General features: G+C 28.4%; 1 protein-coding gene and 1 non-coding gene across 2 annotated transcripts; one reads left to right on the forward strand and one right to left on the reverse strand.

Annotated features, from left to right (window-relative positions):
• Positions 1-326: 326 nt before the first annotated feature.
• On the reverse strand, positions 327-4,854 carry LOC112720263 (GDSL esterase/lipase At5g55050). Its single transcript, XM_025771142.3, has 5 exons — positions 4,283-4,854; positions 3,201-3,346; positions 2,029-2,262; positions 1,385-1,631; positions 327-762 (listed from the first exon to the last, which is right to left on the reverse strand). The coding sequence occupies exons 1-5, from the start codon at positions 4,542-4,544 to the stop codon at positions 542-544; spliced, it is 1,110 nt and encodes a 369-aa protein (XP_025626927.1). The 5' UTR covers positions 4,545-4,854; the 3' UTR covers positions 327-541.
• Positions 2,742-2,814, forward strand: TRNAF-GAA (transfer RNA phenylalanine (anticodon GAA)). Its single transcript has one exon. It is a non-coding gene; the product is annotated as a tRNA-Phe (tRNA).
• Positions 4,855-21,590: the final 16,736 nt, after the last annotated feature.

Consider the following 21,590-nt stretch of genomic DNA (forward strand, 5'->3'; position numbering starts at 1 on the left):
ATGCACTACTTTAAGACATACATGCAGTTTATTTACACTGTTCATTTACATCTTTCTTTCTTTGGTTTTTATGCAGTTGTCCAGTATGAGGCACATTGACGAAAACTGCTGTGGCGTTGGCAAGTATTTTCCAATGCAACCGTTATAGAGTTGTAATGAAATTGTGATGTGAATGTGCTGTTCTGTTTTACCGAAGTCTTGTGAAATATAACCATCAATGATCCTTCGAGTTTTGAACTATTAAAATAATTCTTACTTTTTAAAGCAAATGGATCACCTACTACTATATGGCATGATAAGAAAAAAATACAAAAAAAAAAATAGGATAACAAATCAACATAACCCAAATTTATAAAGACTAAACATATATGTAAACTATGTTTCCTCTTTACTCTATCATTGTTGCCCCCTCTCTTCTATTTTCTTTTGGTCGGCCTTTTTTAATTTTTTGAGCTACTTGACAATCACAAGTTAAAGAAAAAAGGCATATTGTATTATTGAGGACAAATTAAGATATACAATGGAAAAAGAAAAAAGAAATTCAAGCCGCTACAAGCTGTCTCATGGTAATAGGAGATGCATATCTTGAAGGTCCATCAAAAAGTCTATCGACAAAGATGCGAGTAGCAGCTTCGGTAGGATGGACAGGATCCCAGAAAAGATAGTCTTGTCTGTTGGAACAAACAATGGAAATTGGAAGACATGGAAGCTCAGCATTCAGCTTACCAATTCCACAACAAGCAGTTTTTATTTCTGTAAATCCTGAAAATGGCACATATAAACTCTTAAAAATGAGATATAGGGATCAAACATAAACATTTTTTTTTTAATTTTTGGAACATTATTTTTCTTTAATGGGACCAGAATCAAAATTCACAAATTCATAAAGGACAACAAACTTGTAGAGTTTTACATTTTTTTCCCACCAAAATTTGTTCAAAATTGCTTCAGTATTTTTTTCAATGAGTTACAAATTGAAGCGTCTTTTAAGAAGAGAGCTTAAGATTATATATATAATATTTATTTATATTTAGCGTAAATTTTGTTTACTTATACACAGTTAAATAATTTTTTATGCACGATAAATTTTATCTATCGAGCAGTTAAATACTCATTAAATCCACGGAAATAATTAAGAGTCGATAAGTACCAACGGTAGTTACTGTTGTTTTGTATTGTTTAGTTCTCTTATTTGTTACTAACTTGTTTATTTTTTTTAAAAGGAAAAGACTGAAATATATAAGACAAGTTTTGTAGGTATTTTCCTAGTGTCCTAACTCCCAATATATATGCTAATTATACTAAAAAAGATGTATATGCAATATGAGTTTTTTATTTATCATTATGATTTAATTATAAGTATATATGCATGCGATAACAATACCATAAGAAATTGGGGTCTGAATGAGATCTTCGATAGCGGCATAAGTATCGAAGTAGGAGTATCTTATGTCCTTTTTCTCCAATTGCCAATTCTTCAACAAGGTTTTAAGATCTTCATTATATTTAAGTGCCCAATAATTGGCTTCCGAGAAGCATTCTGTTTTGTTCTTAAGCCTGTTTGAAGGGCAGCATCCAATTGCACCAATTCCCGCAATTTCAAATTTCCTTGCACCTTGCTCGTATAATCTCTGCCAAATAAATACCAAATCAAAAATAATAAATGCATACAAGATAAGAGTTGATCCCAATAAAATTTAAAAATGATATATTTTATTCTTTGTTGTTTGTTTACTATGTTTAAGTGATCATTTGGCGGTTAAATGTTGGTAAACTATATCTTATCATGCCAATATTTTAATTTGCATTGCCATGTCTAAATTAGATAACGTCTAATTTTTTTAATCGAAACCAATTTATTTATAAAGACCAGAACAAAAACTTATTTAACTGTATTTTTTTTTTTTATAATCCTCTGATCATAATTATTAAGCATGGTTTAGTACATTTTCACTCAAAAACAGTTTTAAGCATCCAATTGCATACAATTATTTATAAATTCAAATAGAATTTTTTTTTTTTTTTTACCTGTAGTTGCAGTTTTAGGGAGGAAGTCATGGAATCAACGTATTGTTGAGGGGTGCTTTTATTTTGAAGATCCTTTGAGTTGAAGTAACCAAAGAGATCGTTGCTTCCAATCACAACAACGAAGATGGATTTGGAGAGATGACACTGAAGTGCAGATCCTCCTATTTGTTGGGTCAATTGCCCTTGCACTTTGATGTAGTAGTCCACTTGATTCGGCAAAGGTATGTTTTGCCTCTGCAAATAATAATAATAATAATAATAATAATAATAATAATAATAATAATAGGAAATTAACTTTTAGTTAGTCAATAATATTGGTCATTTTTTAATTCCAAATATTTTAAAGAATTTAATATTTATAATTTAGAGTAGAATAAAAAATTTATGATTTAAAATTTAGAATTAAGATAAATAAAATAATTTTAAAAATATTAGATTCATAGTATTATTTTAATAATAATAATAATAATCAAGTGGGGATTGCTTATTTTAGGACAGCATCATAAGGAAGATCAATATCGCTTTTTTATATTTGTTTTTTAACCAACATTTAATCAATTTTATTATGAGAGATTCTATAATTTTTCATTTACAAAATTCTAACTCCATATTATTTAAAAAATAAGTTTGTTATTATCTATTAAGATCAGACGGTTTGCTTTCGGCTTACTTATATACTTTTATTTAGCATTGAATGCAATAAATATTAACATGCGGGGATAGCTCAGTTGGGAGAGCGTCAGACTGAAGATCTGAAGGTCGCGTGTTCGATCCACGCTCACCGCAAGTCTATTTTAATTCTGTATACGCGTATTTGGTCATTTTTGTTCCTCAAATCTCAATCTTTAATTAATCCATGTTTCTCTCATCGACCCCACTTCCATAAAATCCACCTCTTTCCATGTCCCACTTTTTGTCCCAGTTTGTGGAAAAATAAATTGGATTGTATGAAGGTCTCTTTCAGTTCCTTTAACTACCAAACAGAGATTACAAAAACTGATATTAATGATATTTGGATCCTCAATCTAGACTATCCAACTCCTAATGCAGTAATCCTAGCTAGGCCCCATTATTTTCAACATATAATAATGTATGAACAGGGTAAAACAAAGGGAGAAAAAAAAAAGCAATTGAAAAAAGGAATAATAAGAAAGATTGAATAATGAACTTACAGAAATTTCATCTGTTTTATCACTAAATATTCCAGCACCTCCAGAGGCAAAACTAACACCACCCAAAAAGGACACATTCTTGTTGTTGCGGGACTTGGAAACTAGGGAGAGGTAAGGTGGTGAAGTTGGGATCCCCAATTTCTCAGCTTCATTCAACCCATTTCATCATTCATTTAATTTGAACCAAATATTAGCCACAAAAATATGTATATAGTTCATGCTATGATAACTAACATAACTTTTGGAGTTAAATTAATTAAAAATTTTATAGGGATTAAAATCAAAATCCATTATATTTACAAAAACTACAAATTTATTTTAAATTAATAGAAAGATAGTACTAAAAAGTTAAAAAATATATTGCAAAATGGTTATTAGATAAAATTGTTGGTTAAGAGAATAAAATTGTATATATTTTTAATGCATTGAATGTACATATGAATTTTTTTTCAAAAAAAAAACTATATTTTCTATCCATTCACTCTGCTTATTTTATTTATATTTTACAGTTCACACATCAACTATTTTGAATTTAGTGTATGAAACTGACTCCCATGTTATGCCGTTTATATGTTTTTTGGGAGTCATCCTATCATCAATTATGAGTTACTTACTTTCATAGATGGAAAAAATATTGAGGAAATGCCAAAATAGGGAATAATTCAGACAGAAAAATCTCTCTGTGTGTTATCTTTAAAAGTATTTGAAATATATTTATTTTAACAAAAAAATAATATCAAATAACTATTACAAATTAATAGAGACCATTAAAATAATGATTAAATTAGAAAAAACAAATTAATATTATATGTATAAATTCTAAAATAATATGTATTTTTGGACAAAAGTACAATTTTAACTTTAAAAAATAGTTATTTGTAAGCTGAGACTGAGAGAATATAATATTTGAGAGAGCTACGAGTTTAATGATTTGTAATATTTATAACTTGATGATATAATATGATTATCTTTTCCAAAGTTATTATAAGAATGAACTACTGATTTGTAATATTTGAAAAACAAATATTATCATCTTTTTTTTTTTATTTGTAATGAACTAATGAATATTTTAAATGACTTACCAATAAAATCTGCAGCATTCTTGCCATTACTAAACCTCCCATTTGGTTTTTTTGTAGGATAATCAATACCATAGTGAGGAAGAGCAGCTCTTTCAATAGAAAGAGCCAAGTAATTGTTGTTGCCAACATCAACAAGAGAGTCTCCAAACACATAAACAATTGGAGTCTTATTTTGAGCCTCTAAGAATCCCAACAAGTTTATGAAGATGAAGAAAGAGGGGAAGAGGGAAAAGCTCCAAAGCATAATAACACTTTTCCCCATTTTGGGATGTACCCTACTCACTAGATTATTATTGGAATTGAGTTAGGTTTTTGTATTAATTTATGGTATGTGAAGGCTCAGAATGGTTGGCAAGAATTTAAAGGAGAAAAAAAAAGGTGGGTATGTGAATGTGATGATATATGTGTAATAAATATGTGTGAACAGAATTCTGATTAAATTAAAAGCTAGTGATATGAATCACTAAGAGATAGTGGAGCAAAAAAAGAGTACTGTCCATATACTCAACCAACACTGATTTTATGGTGGTGTTTTTTTTTCATCTATATATTTCAAAAAAAATTTAGTACCCGTCAACTCCCTAAAACCATATATATATATATATATATATATATATATATATATATAAACCTAAAATAGTCCTAATAATTACTTCGAAAGACAACGAGGCCCTTGACAAAAAAAAAATCCAATCCAATCCCTGACAATTATTTCGAAAGGACAACGAGGTCCCTGTGCCAAAAAAAGTCAATGTTTTTTTTTTTTACACAGGGACTAATCAATCCTAAAAAAAATCAGGATTAGGTGTATTTTTTTTTTTAACCTCGTTGTCCTTTCGAGGTAATTGTGAAGGATCGAGTGGGGTATTCACTCATATATATATATATATATATATATATATGATTCAATTCAACAAGCTAATAAAAATACGACTCATTCTTAAATATTTTTTACTATATAAAAAATATTATATCTTTTTGTTAATTAAATAAATTTTAAGTTTTCATGCATTATAATTTATTTTAATGGCTTATATTCAAAATTTATAATGTAAAATCTATTCTATTATATAAAAATCGAATTTTTGTATTTAATAAATGGAGTTGACATCGCATTTTTTAGAGTATTTATTTATTTATTTTTTAATTTTTTTTAATTTGTAAACTTAACTTGTGTCCTTAGGACTAGGAAAGTTCATGGGTCGGGTGAAACTGGGTTTGTCTTGACCCAGGCCCGACTTTAAATATATATTGGGTCTATTTTTTAGACCCTAACCCGGTTTTAAACCTGATAAAACCTAAACATTTTCGAGCCATAACTATGCCGGGTCCAAACCGAGTGAAAACTAGGTCTTTAAAGTTTTAACAATAATTTATAAAGAAACTTATTTACGATAAATTTATTTATAAAAAAGAAACTTGTTACCGAAAAGTTGATATCCATATTTGAACTTGAATTTGTCCATAAATTCTAATTTGATACTTTTTTATCTATTTTCTAATTCAACAAGTGTGATTAAAAATAAAACAATAAGCTTATAATTAATATAACATAATATTAAAATTAATTTAAAACTTATATATCTTTTTTAGTTTCCTTAGGGTGCACATGGGTTGGGTGAAGCCAGGTTCGCTTTGACCCGGACCCGGCCTGAAATAATGACCGGGTCTATTTTTGAGATCTCGGCTCTAGATCCGGTAAAATCACACCAAAGTAGCCTCTAAAATGTTCGGGACCAGGCCGGGTCTTCAAGTCGAGGCCGGGCCATGTGCACCCCTATACTTAGGACATAAGATAGATAAATTTTTTATTATAATGAATTAATTACATCAACTAATTGATTTGATTAAATATTTAAATATCACATAATTTATATCAATTTGTTTTTATAGTATTTTTTAATTTATTTCTTTTAATATTCTAAACCAAATTAATTATTAATTATGTTTATTAATTAATTAATTTATTAGTCATTAAAATAATAAATCTATGAATAAAATAGGCAATTGAGATATTTTTAACTAATAATTAAATCAAATAAAATAATATGTATTGAGCCAAATTCACATAATGTGAATTAAGGACTAAATTAAAATAAGATGATTATTCAAATTGAATATAATAAATACAAATTAATTTGGTTAGACAATCACAATCTTTTTGTCTTTTATATATAGATGGTCAAACAAAATTATAAGAATCATTATTTTTATTGTTCTTGTTATTTTAACTCTTCTTTTTTTTTTCTTTTTAATATGTAATTTCTTATATATATAAATATACTCAAAATGAGAAGATATTGATGAGTAGTTCATTTAGTCTTTATCCATTTATCTTCAATTAATATTATTATAACAAGAATATATGTGACTTTATGAAAATGATATAACTTAGACTTTGGTTATCTGAGAATTTATTGAGTAGTTAGAATAGCTCCACATCACAAACCAACAAATACTAGCAATAGAGATGATGAAAAAACCAGCCAAAACAAATATTCGCGGGAATTATTTACGATTTGGAGCTAGATGAGGACTTGTAAAATCCCACGACCCGCCCACGTAAAATGGACGGAGATGGGGCATAACCACATAGATACTCACTAAATCTACGCGAATATAAAATTACTGATATATCCTAATTTATATATACATAAATCTATTTTTAAATTTAGTAACGCTAATTCCTGCCTTTAATTTGAATCCTCTCTCTCTCTTTCTCTCTCTCTCTAGTCCGTCACTATATCGCTCGGTATCGTCCCAAAAATTATGTTAGGTAACTTAGGTTATTATATTAAAATATGTTTTTATATTTTTTTTTAAAATGTTATTTTTCATAATGAATATGTTATGAATTGTTGAATTATATTGAATTGATTATTTTATTATTATTATATTTTATATTTTTTGTTATTTTTTTTCAAAAATTTTCAAAGAATATACGTACATACTCGAGAGGACCTGCATTTCTTGAGTGGATAATTAAACAGAAAGTAGCGAAGACGAAAAGTGAACAGTGGCATTTTTTTTAAACGAGAATGAGGAACGAAAAAGGGGCCTGCTACACTCTCATGAGTACCATTACCATACCTAATTAGCAACGGCAATCCAATCTGAGCTGATTTGAGAGGAGACACGTAGACTTCATTTGCATTGGGGCTTAAGATAATGAACCTAAGTCGGATTTAGAACTCTAATAATAAACCTAAGTTGATCTTGATTGCTTTGAGGTCTTATTGGGCCCAAGTATCTATTGGAGTAATATTTTGAGTTATTGTTGTAATAAATATTATACTATTAAATATTATAACATTTAATATATATAAAAATTAGATATATTTACAAGAGATTTTTTAATTTAAATTAATTTTTTAAATTATTTTTTTCTCTTTTTTAGTTTTAGATATTATTTACTATTGTAATAAAAAAATTAAAATACAATAATCACTCACATAATTATAATAAATAATCTTAATATATACATGACACTATATATATATCTTCATAATATTTTTTAATGATTATTTATATGATTTATTAAATAATTGTTCTCATCTTAATATTTAATGAATTTAAGATACCAAATGTTAATATTATTTAACATACAAAATAAACAATTTAAATCATCATCTAGGATAATAAGTATAATAGTGTAAGTACTTATTTATTTATTTGTATTGAAAAAATATATAAATAGTATAAACTGATATTTTTTAATAGAAAAATAATAAAAGTTATTAATTAAGTTGATTATATAATAAAAAAATTATGAATAATTTTTTAAATAATAATAAAAAATAAGATCACTATTTTCACATGTTAAAAAGTTTATAAAAAAAATTGGACAATAAATCAACCCTCAATAAATTATACATTAGTCTTGTTAAAAAATAAATAATTAATGCATTAGATATTATTTACGTATTATCGATTATTAAGTTATAATTAATTTATAATCTAATTTTTTATAATTGAAATTTAAATGATTGAAATTATTCAATGCTAAATATTTTGTACCTAACTAATTTTATTTTTGTTATTAAAATTAAAAAAAAGATGAGTTGTTAATTAATTTTGAATTTAAATTTAAATTTAAATAAGAAAATAAAAATTATTTTAAATTTTACCTCACCAACTAGAACTAATTTTAAGATAAGAAATTATTTTGTACATTATATTATAGAATAGTATGATATGGTCATTTGTTTTTTTTTTTAATGACAAATATTGTCAAATAAAATAGTGTAAAAATTGAAAAAAAAATGTATTTATACTAATTTAGAGAATATTAATTTATTTTTCAATAGAATAAATTATATATTGAATGACAAAAGTTGTTATTAATTAGTTTCTGTTCGCACTAATGAATACTCATCGATGGTGTTTCAATAATGATGCAAGTTTATAAGTTTGGAAATTTAAAAATCATGTTATAAAATATGAAGTTTTAACATGTAACAATGTTGATCATATTATTTTAATTTCAAGAATGAATACGACACGTCGATACCAACAAATAAAATTGTCTCAGGTACATTTCAACAAAAATAAATCTCCATAAATATTGCTATCAATGAGAAATTATTTTATTTTAAGGACAAATACTAGTTTTTTTACGGTATTTCCTAACTCGATAAACCAAAAATTAATCCACCACGTATTGATATTTCATTTATTAAAAGTATGTTACTAGTAGCCAATAAATTGCTACACACAAGACGAAATTTGAACTCTTTATACTTGTTTTAACAAATAAGTAAGACAACTACTCAACCAACTTAAATTAGTTAACTCAAATACTAATTATTTTTAATATTTCAAATTGTAAAATATTTATAGTAATTATTATTATATATATTTTTATTTATTTTTTAATAAAAATTTTATATAATTTTATGTATTATTTGTGCAGGATAAAAGAACATATATTAGTTTAAAATTTAAAATTTAGAATTAACAATTTTAGGATTTAAAATTTAAGACGTAGAATATAGAATTCATCATTTAGAATTTAGAATATTTAGAATTTAAAAAATATTACACTCTTAATTTTGTTAAAGACACATCAGCATTCATCACCGCATAATATTTATAAATTATTTAACAAAAATCTCTACCACAACAGAAAAAAATTGGAACCTGTTATAGAAAAATAAAATTTGAATTTTTGCCGTTTTTCTGAACCCGATTGAAGTTGATTATGTGGTGTTTTGTTATTAAATGATGATAGACAATCATAACTTGTCATTGTCAAGTGGGAAAGAAATAAAATAGAAGAAAAACAAAGAAGAAGAAAAATAGTAGTGTACTTTGTCCTTTTGCTCACTTTAATTAGCAAAGTAGTTCAGATTAATTAGTGAAACATGTGTAGTGTTCAAGTTAAGAAGTCTTAAATATCATGTTTTAAGTGTTACGATTTTTAGGTAGTTCATATTGGCTTGCAAGACAAAGCACATACACATGCAACACATGGTACATTAAATGAAAATGGTCATTATAAACATATACAAGCTAAGTTAGGCTTATTTGGTACATCATACAGCATAAATTTTGATCATATTAAATATACTTTAAACAGTAAAAGAAAAAAACAGTATTATAAATGTAAGATATACTTATTATTATTATTATTATTATTATTATTATTATTATTAATAAGTAAACTATTTACTCCTTTCACTTCAAAACATATTTTCACATTTTAGATGTAGAAAAAAATTGCTATACTTAAACAATTACTGGTAATATTTTAAAGTTTATGAGAATATTTGGAGTGAATATTTTAGTTTTCAAAAAATTTTAATATATAAATTAATTTTTTACGTTTAACTTTATTGTTACACTATAATATTTTGGGTCTATGGCTATAATTTTTTTGTCACAGTTTTATTATGATCATAGATTTTCTATGGTCACAATTTTGTTACTGTGATAAAAAAAAAGTTATGGTCACGGTTTTTAGGAAAATGATGATTATAAAATATCTATGGTCACGATTTTTTAAAAAAGGATAACTTAAAAGAGTCTATGATTACGAGTTTAGAGGATGACCTAAAGGAGTCTATGATTACGATTTTTTATAGTGACAAAATAGAATCTATGGTCATGGTTTTCCAAAAAAGAGTAACTTAAAAGGGTCTATGGTCACGGTTTTGGGAGGTGACCTAAAAGAGTCTATGATCACAGTTTTGAGGAGTGACCTAAAAGGATCTATGATCACGGTTTTGCGGGTGACCTAAAGGGGTCTATAATTACAGTTTTTTACAGTAACAAAAAAGGGTCTATGATTACGGTTTTGGGAGCGACCTAAAGGGGTCTATGGTCACGGTTTTGGGAGTGACCAAAAAAATTTTATAGTCACGATTTTTTAAAAGAGTGACCTAAAAGAGTGTATTAGTCATGATTTTAGAAGGTGACCTAAAAGGGTTTATAGTCACAATTTTGAGGGTGACCTAAAAGAATCTATGATCACGATTTTTTGAAAAGGTAACCATAGATCTCACCCTTTTTACTAACTATAGTCACTTTTTTTACTGTGATTATAGACTTTTTTTTTTGGTTGTGTTAGTTAGAACATTTCTTGGTTAGATTCATCGGTTAATAACTAACATCTTTTATTATAGGAGAGTGTTAAGTTCGTTGCATCGATTGTTTTGTCTCGATTGTTATGCATGACATTTAACAACTACCTGTGGCACTTGACATTCCACCTCACTATGACATTAGTCGCTGACAAACAAATTTTACTGGGGACTGCTGTAACTAATTATTAAGAAAGTTAAATATCATAATTGATCTGTGTATAAAAATTGTTAGAGACTAAATGATCTGTTCGAATAATTCTCAATGACTGACTTAGGGTATTATTTAACAATTATATATATCTCAAGTTCTAAAAAAAATATATTATTTTTAAAATAAACTTAAACAGTAAAATTGAGTTGTACTTTAAAAATATTTTTAAATAAATAAATTTGTATGTTAAAAAATACATATAACCATATAATTTATTCAAAAAATACTATCCAAGCAACACAAAACTTCTTAGATGTATTTAGCACACTGTTTTGTCGGTTTTTAGCAAATCGATGGTGGTTCGATATTTAGTGGTATGGGAGCGAAACCTACTCCTCTTTGTAGGTACCAGTTTTTTAAAAATGCATCAAAGTGTCTTCGATTATACGAGAATTAAGAATAAAAATAAATTAAAATTTATAATTCAAGAAAAGGAATGAAAAAGTAAAGCTTTCGAAAAGAAAAAATGGTGAAAATAGAAAAGTTTGCATTGAAATTAAAGAAAACAGTAAAGTACCTTTGACTGAGTCGAAGGGCTTTGACATGAAAATTTAAAGTGCAGGAATGTAAATCAGACAATGAAGATAAAAAGAATTGAAAGATAAATTTACTTTGAAAAAATAAAGTTTACAAAAAGATAAATTGAAAGAGTAAAAATATGGAAGGAACCCTACAGAAAAGTAAATCGATCGCAGACTTAGGAATTCTCTGGGATATAAGTGTGCTTAAGTGTTTTTTCTGAGTTAAAGTTCTAACCCTAATTCCTTAAAACTTCCTAATATTTATAATCTACTTTTGGTAATTGACAATTAATTACAATTAATTACAAATTTACAACTTTGAATGCTTTCTTCTTGGTAACCGTTCCCGCCTAAACGTTTCCCATGATTTTCTCGCGGCCACTAACTTCTCCACTTCTATAATTACTCGAATCAGTTATTCGAATAACTTATCTCGATTATCTGACTTAAGTACCTTGTTCGATTTGACTTGCTCAACTTATCGAAAGGCCTTGAAATCGAATCCGTGTCGAGAACCTCCATCTAACGCTTGCGCGTGTCTTTTCAAAAATTGCTTATGTTTACGACCGCTTTACCGATTCGAACAATTCACTTTCATCGAAAATAGATCAACACACTTATATATATATTAAGAGCAACATTTGAGAATCAATTTTTTTCAAAAAATATCAATAATTTTTTTTTAAATTATTTTATTTATCTTACATTTTAGATCTTAAATCATAAATTTTTAATCACAAATTTTACATTCTCAAGAAAAAAAATTTTTAAAATTAAAAAATTAAATAATATTAATTAATAGAAAGTTAATTTTCTTGTATTTTAAATATAATATACTTGAGTATTTTCAAATAGTATCAGTGGCTGAGGAGAATAGAAAGAGAGAGAGAGATTGAGAGATGAGCGAATGAGATTTGAAGATTATAATTTCTTTATTATACCTTTTACATTTGATATTACATATACATGGACTAAGACCAATGATTTGCTATTCAAGTAACTGGTGATAACTAACTTATAACTATTGCTACGGACTCTAACTAACTTCTGATTTTCTGTAACTGTGAGTTTACTTTTTTATCCTTTCAGTTTTTAAATCTATGTATCATGCATTTAAGGCAGTGCAAATTCCTTTTTCTTTTCATTTTGTATCTAACTTAGAATTGATCACCTAGATTTAGTTGTTGAAAATCAATAAACTAAGTGAACAAATAACAGTTTTTTTTAAATCGGTTTAGAAATTTAATTTTAAAAAAATGCATAAATTTTTAAACTTTATTTCTAAAGAAAATTTCACTCTCTTCTTTTAAGAGTTACTAAAATAACACTTTCTTTCTCTCTATTTATAAAAGATATACTTCCTTCTTTTATAATTAAAAAAAAAAACTTTCTCTTTAACTTATTTTAAATTTTTTGTATTAACTATCATCAACTTTATCCCTTTTTTAAGAAAAATAAATTATTTTTTACAAAAACATCCATTAGCAAAAATTTAATTTTTTGTAATTAAATTTTGTTTACCAAAATATTCTTTAATAAATTATTTTTCTAGTGACTAAATTGTATTTTTACGATAATATCTTTTAAAATATTTTTTAATAATTAAATTATTTTTTACTAAGATAGCCTTCAATAATTTTTTATTTATTAGATTATAATTTTACTAAATTGTTTTTTAACAACAATTTTTTTATATGCTTTACTGTTAATCTCATGATATCAATGCATATTATTAAATATGATTTTATAAGTTTGGTTTAACATTTTTTTTATTTTTCTATTATTCTCACAAATTTTTTTTTAATCTATGTTAAAATAATATACATTGATATCATAATTTAATCACTAAAAAAAATAATATTAAAGGGTATCTTAGTAAAAAGATAATTTAATCATTACAAAATATTTTAAAGGATATTTTGGTAAAAATATAATTTAATCATTAGAAAAATAATTTGTTGAAGGATGTTTTGGTACACAAAATTTAATAAAAAATTTGTTAAAGGGTATTTTTGTAAAAAATAATTTATTTTTTTAAAAAATGAGTAAAGATATTAATTAACACAAAAATTTTAAAATGAATTAAAGAGAAAATTTTTTAAAAACTATAAGGAAAGAAAGTGTATATTTTACAAATAGAAAGGAAGAGGAGAGTATCATTTTAAGATTTTTTACTTCTGTTGGTCTGAATTTTCTTTTTTTAACCTCTCGACAAGAGATTCAACCAAGCTTGTATCAAGATCTCAATTCGAGAAGCAGATACAACTCTTTTGTGGGTTGCTCTTAGGATTTAGATATTGTGTCCAATAAAAATGTAAAAAAGAACAAATAATTGAATAATTATAGAAAGCAGGAAGTAAGAAAAAACAAGTACAAAAAATAAAAAATTCAAAATTGTAAGACTTGTATTAAAATATGCAGAAGTTGATAAGTGTTTGAATAAAAATAACAGAATTTAAATAACAGAAAGAAAAAAAAATTAAAAATGATCAAAAGAAAAATGGAGTCTCCCAATACTTATATGGATTTGTGACTCTTATTTTCGTACGTCGATGTGACTAGAAATTTTTAGAGTGAGTAAGTGTGTGAATAAATGAAAGCTCTCTATCTCTAACTTTTTGAAGCTACTCTTATTTATAGAAAAATAAAAAAAAGCTAATTGATATAACCTTGGACTTTAAGTAAATTTACTTTTCAAGTAGTCTTGAATTTCAGACAAACTTAAACTTTAAATAGTCTTGGACTTCAAGTAATTTTGGATCTCAAATAAATTTGGCCCCAAATAGTCTTGAACCTCAAATAGCACCAAACATAAAATAACTTGACCATCAAATTTAATCTATTTTTATTTTCTTTAAATATGATATATTTCATACATATATAATCTTTAACTCTATTCATCGAATTTTTTTCAACGTCCACCATTTGTACCAAAATTTTGACATAATTTCTAAATTGTTGTGATAAGGATAACTACGTGGATGCCCATTCCTATGAGAAGCTAACATTCTCAAGATAGATTATAATTAATAATGTTGAATAAAGTTAGACTTTCACAAGTATAAATAGAAAGCTTGATCAGAAGCCATTTACACATCAATAAAAGCATTTCTTCTCTCTCTACGAAGCTTTTCTTTCTCTTCATATTACAAATATAGTATTAATATATAAATCATAGTTATTATGGTAGGATGATATTAATATTAGTGAATATTAATACTAGAGTCTTTCATTTATATTTCTTTATTTTATCTTCCTTATTTAGTTATTTTATAACACGTTATCAGCACGAAGCTCTAACGAAATTTTAGGAAGACTCCAGGTAACAAATTTTCATTATGTCGAAACTCTTTCATCTTGAATTTAATGCTCTTAATATATCTGGAAATAATTATTTATCATAGATACTAGATGCTAAAATCCATCTTGATTCAATGGATCTTAGAGATATCATTAAGGCTGAAAATAATACATCCCAGAAGGATAAAGCCAAATCCATGATTTTTCTTGGTCATCATCTTGAAGTATGATTGAAAAATGAATATCCCACATTAAAAGATCCTGAAGATCTGTGGAAAGACCCTGAAAAAAGGTATAATCATGAAAAGACGGTGATACTTCCTCATACCCGATATATTAGAAAAAAAATTTTCTTGACCTTCCATGCCTCGAATGTGCTCCTGCAGCAGCAGTATCGAGAAAAAGAATTTAAAAATTTTTGAGCTCTTGCTTTCTTGTTGCTGAACGCAACAATGAGTTGCTCTTAAGAAATTATGAAGCGCGCCCAGCTGGCGCCGCCCCATTTCCTGAAGTAAATGCAGCAAATTATAACCCCAGAAGAGGTAAATGGCAAGATTTTGGTAACAAAAAAAAATTATGGAAGAAAAAGAAATTATGTTCACAAGAAAAGATCTCACCAGAAGTGGGATAAAGAAAGAAACAATGGGAAAAGTAAATCAATTAAGGATAAATGCTTCCGTTGTGGTGGAAATGGCCATTGGTCACGTACCTGTCGTACCCCAAGGCACCTAGTTGATCTTTTTCAAGCATCCTTGAAAAAGGCTGACAAAGAAAAGGAAACAAATTTTGTTTCAAATGATGAAAATTCCACCACTCATTATGATGTATCTAATTTCTTTGAGGATCTTGAAGGAAATATTGGCCATTTGATTAATGATGGAATAGTTTAATATATGTGTTTGTTAAGTATTCATGTGAATAATTTTACTGTGCATGTACTTCTACTCATTTTATCATTATTATCATTTGTTCTTTGAAGAAAAATGGCAAGGACATATTCTGAAGATATTTGCCTTGCAGATAGTACAAGTTCGCACACAATTCTTAAAAGTGATATATATTTTACCCATATTGTGCCAAAAGAGGAATATGTTAATACTATCATTGGCTCAGGCAATGTGATAAAAGGCTCCGGAAGAGCTATAATTTTGTTTCCTGGAGGAACAAAATTTATAATAAATAATGCACTATTATCTACCAAGTCCCTGAGAAACTTGTTGAGTTTCAATGATATTCGCCGAAATGGATATCATGTTGAGACAATGAATGAGGAAAATCATGAGTATTTATGTATCACAACTCATGATTCAAATAAGAAAGTTATATTAGAAAAATTACCCTCACTTTCATCTGGGTTGTATTATACTAAGATTAGTGCAATTGAATCACATGCCATTGTAAACCAGAAGTTTACTAGCCCAAATGAATTCATAATTTGGCATGATAGATTGGGTCATCCGGGAACAACCATGATGAGGAGAATTTTTGAAAACTCTCATGGACATTCACTAAAGAACCAGAAGATTCTTAAAACTAGTAAATTTTGTTGTGCTGCATGTTCTCAAGGGAAGTTAATTTTAAGGCCATCACCAGTAAAGATTGGATTTGAGTCCCCTGAATTCCTAGAAAGGATTCAAGGTGATATATGTGGACCTATTCATCCACCATGTGGATCTTTTAGATATTTTATGGTCCTAATAGACGCATCTTCAAGATGGTCACATGTGTACTTATTATCTTCTCGCAACCTGGCGTTTGCGAGGTTATTGGCTCAAATTATTCGATTAAAAGTACAATTTCCAGAAAATCCAATTAAAGCAATTCGTCTTGATAATGCTGGTGAATTTACTTCCCAAACTTTTGATGCTTATTGTATGGCTAATGGAATAAGTGTTGAACATCCAGTAGCTTATGTTCACACGCAAAATGGGTTAGCAGAATCGCTTATTAGACGCCTCCAATTAATTGCTAGACCCTTGCTTATGAGAACAAATCTCCCAACCTCGGTTTGGGGCATGCTATTTTACATGCCGCAGCACTTATTCGTTTGAGTCCAACGAGTTACCATCAGTTCTCTCCTATGCAATTAGCTTTTGGCCAGCAGCCAAATGTTTCCCATTTAAGAATGTTTGGGTGTGCGATATATGTTCCCATTGCACCTCCTAATCGCACCAAAATGGGACCCCAAAGAAAATTGGGGATATATGTTGGATATGATTCTCCCTCTATAGTGAGGTATCTTGAGATACAAACGGGAGATGTATTTAAAGCCTGGTTTGCGGATTGTCATTTTGATGAATCAAAATTTCCAACATTAGGGGGAGAGAATAAGCTTCCTGAAAAGAAACTTAATTGGAATGCATCATCGTTTATGCATTTAGATTCTCGATCTGGGCAATGTGAACTAGAAGTTCAAAAGATTATACATTAGCAAAGAATAGCAAATGAATTACCTGATGCATTTTCCGATACAAAGAGGATAACCAAATCTTATATACCAGCGGAAAATGCCTCAATTCGAATTGATGTCCCAGTAGGACAAGTAGCCATTGAAGCAAATTCACGCCAGAAGCGTGGCAGGGCGAAAAATGTCCCAATTCGAATTGATGTCCCTGTAGGACAAGTAGCCACTGAAGCAAATACACGCCAGAAGCGTGGCAGGCTTGTCGGTTCCAAAGACAAAAATCCTCGAAAGAGAAAAGAGATAAATAATATTCCTATTGGAAAAGACATAGTAGAGACACCTGTAGTTGTCTAAAATTCTGATATAACGCCAGAAGACGTTCAGGTACCTGAAAATTGTGAAAATGACGAGATCTCGATAAATTATGTCTTTACAGGAGAGAAATGGGACCGAAATAAGACAATTGTCAATGAAATATTTGCATATAATGTGGCATTAAATATCATGCATGAGAGTAAGGATCTTGAGCCAAGATCAGTTGAAGAATGTCGACAAAGGAATGATTGGCCAAAATGAAAAGAAGCCATGAAGGCTGAATTAGACTCACTTGCAAAACGTGAAGTCTTTGGACCTGTAGTCCGTACACCAGAAGATGTAAAACCTGTTGGATATAGGTGGGTATTTGTGAGAAAATGAAATGAGAAAAATGAAGTTGTGCACTATAAAGCCCGACTTGTGGCACAAGGTTTCTCACAAAGGCCCGGTATAGATTATGAAGAAACGTATTCCCCTGTAGTGGATGCGATAACATTGCGTTATTTGGTCAGTTTATCTGCATATCATAAACTGCATATGCATTTAATGGATGTGGTAACAGCCTATTTATATGGCTCATTAGATCGAGATATCTATATGAAAGTCCCTGAAGGACTAAAGATATCTAAACCATCCAATGAATATTCGCAAGGGTTATACTCAGTCAAATTGCAAAGATCTTTATATGGTCTGAAACAATCTAGACGAATGTGATATAATCGTCTTACTGAGTATCTGGCCAAAAACGGATTCAAGAATGATGATATCTGCCCATGTGTTTTCATAAAGAAAACTACATCTGGGTTCATTATAATTGCTGTGTACGTTGATGATTTAAATATCATTAGAACTCCTGAAGAGATTCCAACAATTATAAAAACTCTAAAAGAAGAGTTTGAGATGAAAGATCTTGGAAGAACTAAATTTTGTCTCGGCCTGCAGATCGAGCATATAAAAAGTGGGATCTTTATTCATCAAACAACATACACAGAAAAGATCTTGAAGAGATTTTATATGGATAAGTCACATCCCTTGAGTACCCCAATGATCGTAAGATCTTTGGATGTGGAGAAGGATCAATTCCGTCCTAAGGAAGAAAATGAAGATATCCTTGGTCCTGAAGTACCATATCTTAGTGCCATTGGAGCGCTAATGTATCTTGCTAATAATACACGACCCGATATATCATTTGCTGTGAACTTACTAGCAAGGTATAGTTCCTCTCCAACCAGAAGACATTGGAGCGGAATCAAGCAAATCTTTCGATATCTTCATGGGACGATTGATATGGGATTGTTTTATCCCTATGGATCCAAGTCACAACTAGTTGGCTATGCAGATGCTGGCTACTTGTCTGATCCACACAAAGGGAGATCTCAAACAGGATACCTGTTTACATATGGTGGAACAGCTATATCATGGAGATCCACGAAACAGACGATTGCTGCAACATCCTCTAATCATGCCGAAATACTAGCGATTCATGAAGCAAGTCGCGAGTGTTTTTGGCTCCGGAGTTTGATCCAATATATTCTGTCATCATGTGGACTGATTGATCATAAGATAGCTCCAACTGTCCTGTTTGAGGATAATACAGCATGCATTGCTCAACTTAAAGGTGGATATATCAAAGGTGATAGAACAAAGCATATTTCTCCCAAATTCTTCTTCACTCATGATCTTCAAAATGAGGGGACAATTGATGTCCAACAGATCCGCTCAAGTGACAATCTGGCAGATTTGTTCACAAAGTCACTCCCAAAATCCTCCTTTGAAAGAGTGGTACATGGGATTGGGATGCGCTGATTTCGAGACATTAAATGATGTCGGCAAGAGGGGGAGACTGTACTCTTTTTTCCTTGGTCAGGTTTTTTTCCCATTGGGTTTTTCTTGACAAGGTTTTTAATGAGGCAGTCCCCATCACTAAAGGATATTGTACTCTTTTTCCTTTACTAAGGTTTTTTTCTACTGGATTTTTCTTTAGTAAGGTTTTAACGAGGCAATAATCCTAAATGGTCATCCAAGGGGGAGTGTTGTGATAAGGATAACTACGTGGATGCCCATTCCTATGAGAAGCTAACATTCTCAAGATAGATTATAATTAATAATGTTGAAGAAAGTTAGACTTTCACAAGTATAAATAGAAGGCTTGATCAGAAGCCATTTACACATCAATAAAAGCATTTCTTCTCTCTCTACGAAACTTTTCTTTCTCTTCATATTACAAATATAGTATTAATATATAAATCATAGTTATTATGGTAGGATGATATTAATATTAGTGAATATTAATACTAGAGTCTTTCATTTATATTTCTTTATTTTATCTTCCTTATTTAGTTATTTTATAACATAAATGTTTAATTTTCTCGTTTTTTGGATTTTATGGCCGGTCTAATTTACAAAAGTTTGGCGATATCCTATAATAAACAGCCCAAGCAGGCAGCAGCAAAGACAAGCACCGATGAAAAATGAAATTCTTAGATCAAACTCTCTTTGTTTTATGTGGTGTAAAACTATAGATTGTAAAACGTTGAAAATCCATGTTTCCATTGCAAAAAGTTGACTTGAAACTCCATTCCATATTAATTTCTTATTTAAGTTGCGTGATCGTGTCAATGTCATCAATTCTGGCCATCATTTTATTAGAGGCTTCTTTAAGGAGTATAGTAACTAAAGGACTCTTTAACCCCCAAAAAAAACAAAAATTGTAAATTGACTAACACACTACAACATTGCACACACACACATACGGACTGACTTTGCCGACAGTGGATTTGGTTGCAAAGAGAAAATATATTTTTTATTGGTAAGTTGAAGGCTCGATCCAAACTGAGGGAAGAGTTTTATGAATAATTTAGGATTGATTATACAACTCTTTTAATATTGTCATCAAGATTATATATCCACTCCACAAGCTTTTAACATTAAAAAAGATAAAGTGTTACAATACAAATATTAAAATAGAACAAAAAAATTAAAATACAACACCAATCAAAATACATAATCTTTAATGTGTTGGAGATCTTCTTCAAAAATTATCTATGTTCTTAATTTTTTGTGATATTAAAATCAAATCTTAATACTTAGTACATAGTCAAAAAAATATTCTCACATCTAAATTAACAAAAATTAAAAATTAATTTTAGTAAGTTAATATTAGTTTTTTTTTATTTTAATTTTTTTAATTTATAATATAAAATTAAAATTAATAGTTTATAATTTAAAATTTAAAATTTTAAAAAATTAATTGATATTTACCGGAAAAATTGATTCTCTTCCGTTACTGGATTGTAAACTATATTTCAACGTGGCTTGCAGACACAGTCACATAACCTTCCGTGTGTACGTTATTTGCACATTGATGTAATGTAATGATATCCATGACCTTAAAACTTAAAACACACAATTGATTCAAAATTTAAAGGTTTTGTTCACACAAATTAAAGATCGAAATCTCAATATTGAGTTGAATAAACCAAAAAATTTAATGTGGCTCTTATCTTCTTTTCGACAGAAAACCAAAAAATTAGATAAAAAGTTTTGTCTTCTTTTGGACGTTTCTTATTAGTTATTAGTTGCTCTTATTACTTATTTTGGAGAAACATTATTTGGCTTTCCAGGTTTATAACTAATTGTATGCGGTTCACCGTTTACGTATTTGGCCTGATTTTTGTAGAAGGCGTATTAATGGCAAATTTAATTTTTATGTTTTTTTATTGGAAAAGTCTAAGGGGCCAGCAATTTTTGTGTTTTGTAGCCAGCACTTAACCATCAAAAGAAAAGTGAGTGATCTCTCACTATTGGATGTAATCTCACACCATTAAAAATACTATTGATGGTCAAATGATAGTTACAAAACTCAAAAGTTGCTGACTCTCTAGCACTCCTCAAAACTATATTAAAATCTAATTTTAAAAAAATATCATATGAAAATAATATTTGGAGGGCCAAGATAGTATTTTTTTTTCTT

This window comes from Arachis hypogaea, chromosome 11 (genome assembly GCF_003086295.3).
Source record: "Arachis hypogaea cultivar Tifrunner chromosome 11, arahy.Tifrunner.gnm2.J5K5, whole genome shotgun sequence".
In the NCBI taxonomy this organism is placed as follows: domain Eukaryota; kingdom Viridiplantae; phylum Streptophyta; class Magnoliopsida; order Fabales; family Fabaceae; genus Arachis; species Arachis hypogaea.

What these genes read in the sequence shown, in the direction of transcription:
- LOC112720263 (XM_025771142.3), bottom strand. Translation starts at nt 4,544, where the DNA reads ATGGGGAAAAGTGTTATTATGCTTTGGAGCTTTTCCCTCTTCCCCTCT. An exon ending in GAATGCTGCAGATTTTATTG is followed by an intron (nt 3,347 to 4,282) that starts GTAAGTCATTTA and finishes GGTTGAATGAAG; the next exon opens with CTGAGAAATTGGGGATCCCA. An exon ending in ATAAAACAGATGAAATTTCT is followed by an intron (nt 2,263 to 3,200) that starts GTAAGTTCATTA and finishes TATTATTTGCAG; the next exon opens with AGGCAAAACATACCTTTGCC.